The sequence below is a fragment of the Cyprinodon variegatus genome, unplaced genomic scaffold, assembly GCF_000732505.1.
Source record: "Cyprinodon variegatus isolate N-32 unplaced genomic scaffold, C_variegatus-1.0 Scaffold584, whole genome shotgun sequence".
Taxonomy (NCBI): domain Eukaryota; kingdom Metazoa; phylum Chordata; class Actinopteri; order Cyprinodontiformes; family Cyprinodontidae; genus Cyprinodon; species Cyprinodon variegatus.
The window spans coordinates 202332-203475 of NW_015151037.1; the positions used below are offsets into that span (position 1 = coordinate 202332).

The 1144-nt window shown below is 42.8% G+C and overlaps 1 protein-coding gene across 1 annotated transcript in view; it reads right to left on the minus strand.

The window, feature by feature from the left end:
- The window catches only part of LOC107095920 (ATP-binding cassette sub-family G member 4-like), a 30346-nt gene that overhangs the window by 11084 nt on the left and 18118 nt on the right, over window positions 1-1144 (minus strand). Inside the window, exon 9 of the mRNA XM_015392291.1 lies at window positions 483-581. Coding sequence (XP_015247777.1) covers window positions 483-581 — 99 coding nt within the window. The remainder of the gene's footprint in view (window positions 1-482; window positions 582-1144) is intronic.

The window sequence follows — 1144 nt, forward strand, 5'->3', positions numbered from 1 at the left end:
TTTCCATAAAGAGGTGAGAGAGATACGCTGCGCTGACCTGCTCTGTCTGCTCCTCCTTATTCTGGTTTCTGTGAGGCTCAAAGAGGATCACTACTTTATCCGTTTCCTGTCCTCCTGAACTCCCATCATGGGGAAAGTTTCTATTTTAATGTTTCATTCATTGTTTTTGCTCCAGTCTGTCCTGCTAACCATAAACGCGATGTGTTACTCCAAACTGACTCTTTCCCCGTCAGATTAACAGATTTTTTGGGGGGATTTTCACCCAAAGCGGATGTGTTTTACTTTGTAACTGCATCTTTCTTCCTGTCAGACCCATGAAATTGCTGCTGAATTGCTGCGTAGTCCGAATAAAATAGACCTGGGCTCTATCAGTTAGAGCTACGCTGCCCCCTGCAGGAAACAACACCACGACCTCTTAGGCACGATTCGGTGTGTTCTGGCCTTTAGGCAATTGAATCTGATGGCAAAATACGGTCACCTACCTGATCTCGACATATAGTTATCAAGGTTCTCTTAAAGAGGATGCAGAACTGTGTGAGCGTGCTTGTGGCAAAAGTATGGCTCTCTATGTGTCCAGTATTCTGGAAAAGACAGAAGATCACTTTATTATCAACATAAATTCAACACGGACGAGTTTCATGACATTAATTAGTTACAGGTTAGATTGACTGTAAATATTCAACACAATATTTACAGATAACTAAGACATAAAAATCAGCAACATCAGGAATTATTCTAAGTACTTAAGGTTTTATAACTTTAGAATAAAGGGCAGATTATACTTCTGCAACCGCACACATCAAATGTTGCTTGGGTCTGGTTGCAAACCAGTTTTGCTGGTATCTTTCTGCACCGTCGGTCTGGAATTTCTAGGGACGCACAGCAGTTTCCTGCCAAAGCACAAGGGGAAGCCCATTGGAGAACTCACAAGAACTCTGGCGGCGCTGGCGGGAGTGTTTATTTTTTAAAACAACAATGGCGTGTCTGCAAGATATCACGGTCACAGAGATGGATCTAGAGTTGCTAGACATCGAAGAGGAACAGGTTCTTTTAATGGACTTTGCAAATATACTGGTTAACCTTTCGTCGTAGTTGTCTATTGTTCCTCGGTTTCTAAATATGGCGCCCCCCTGACACCGAATCG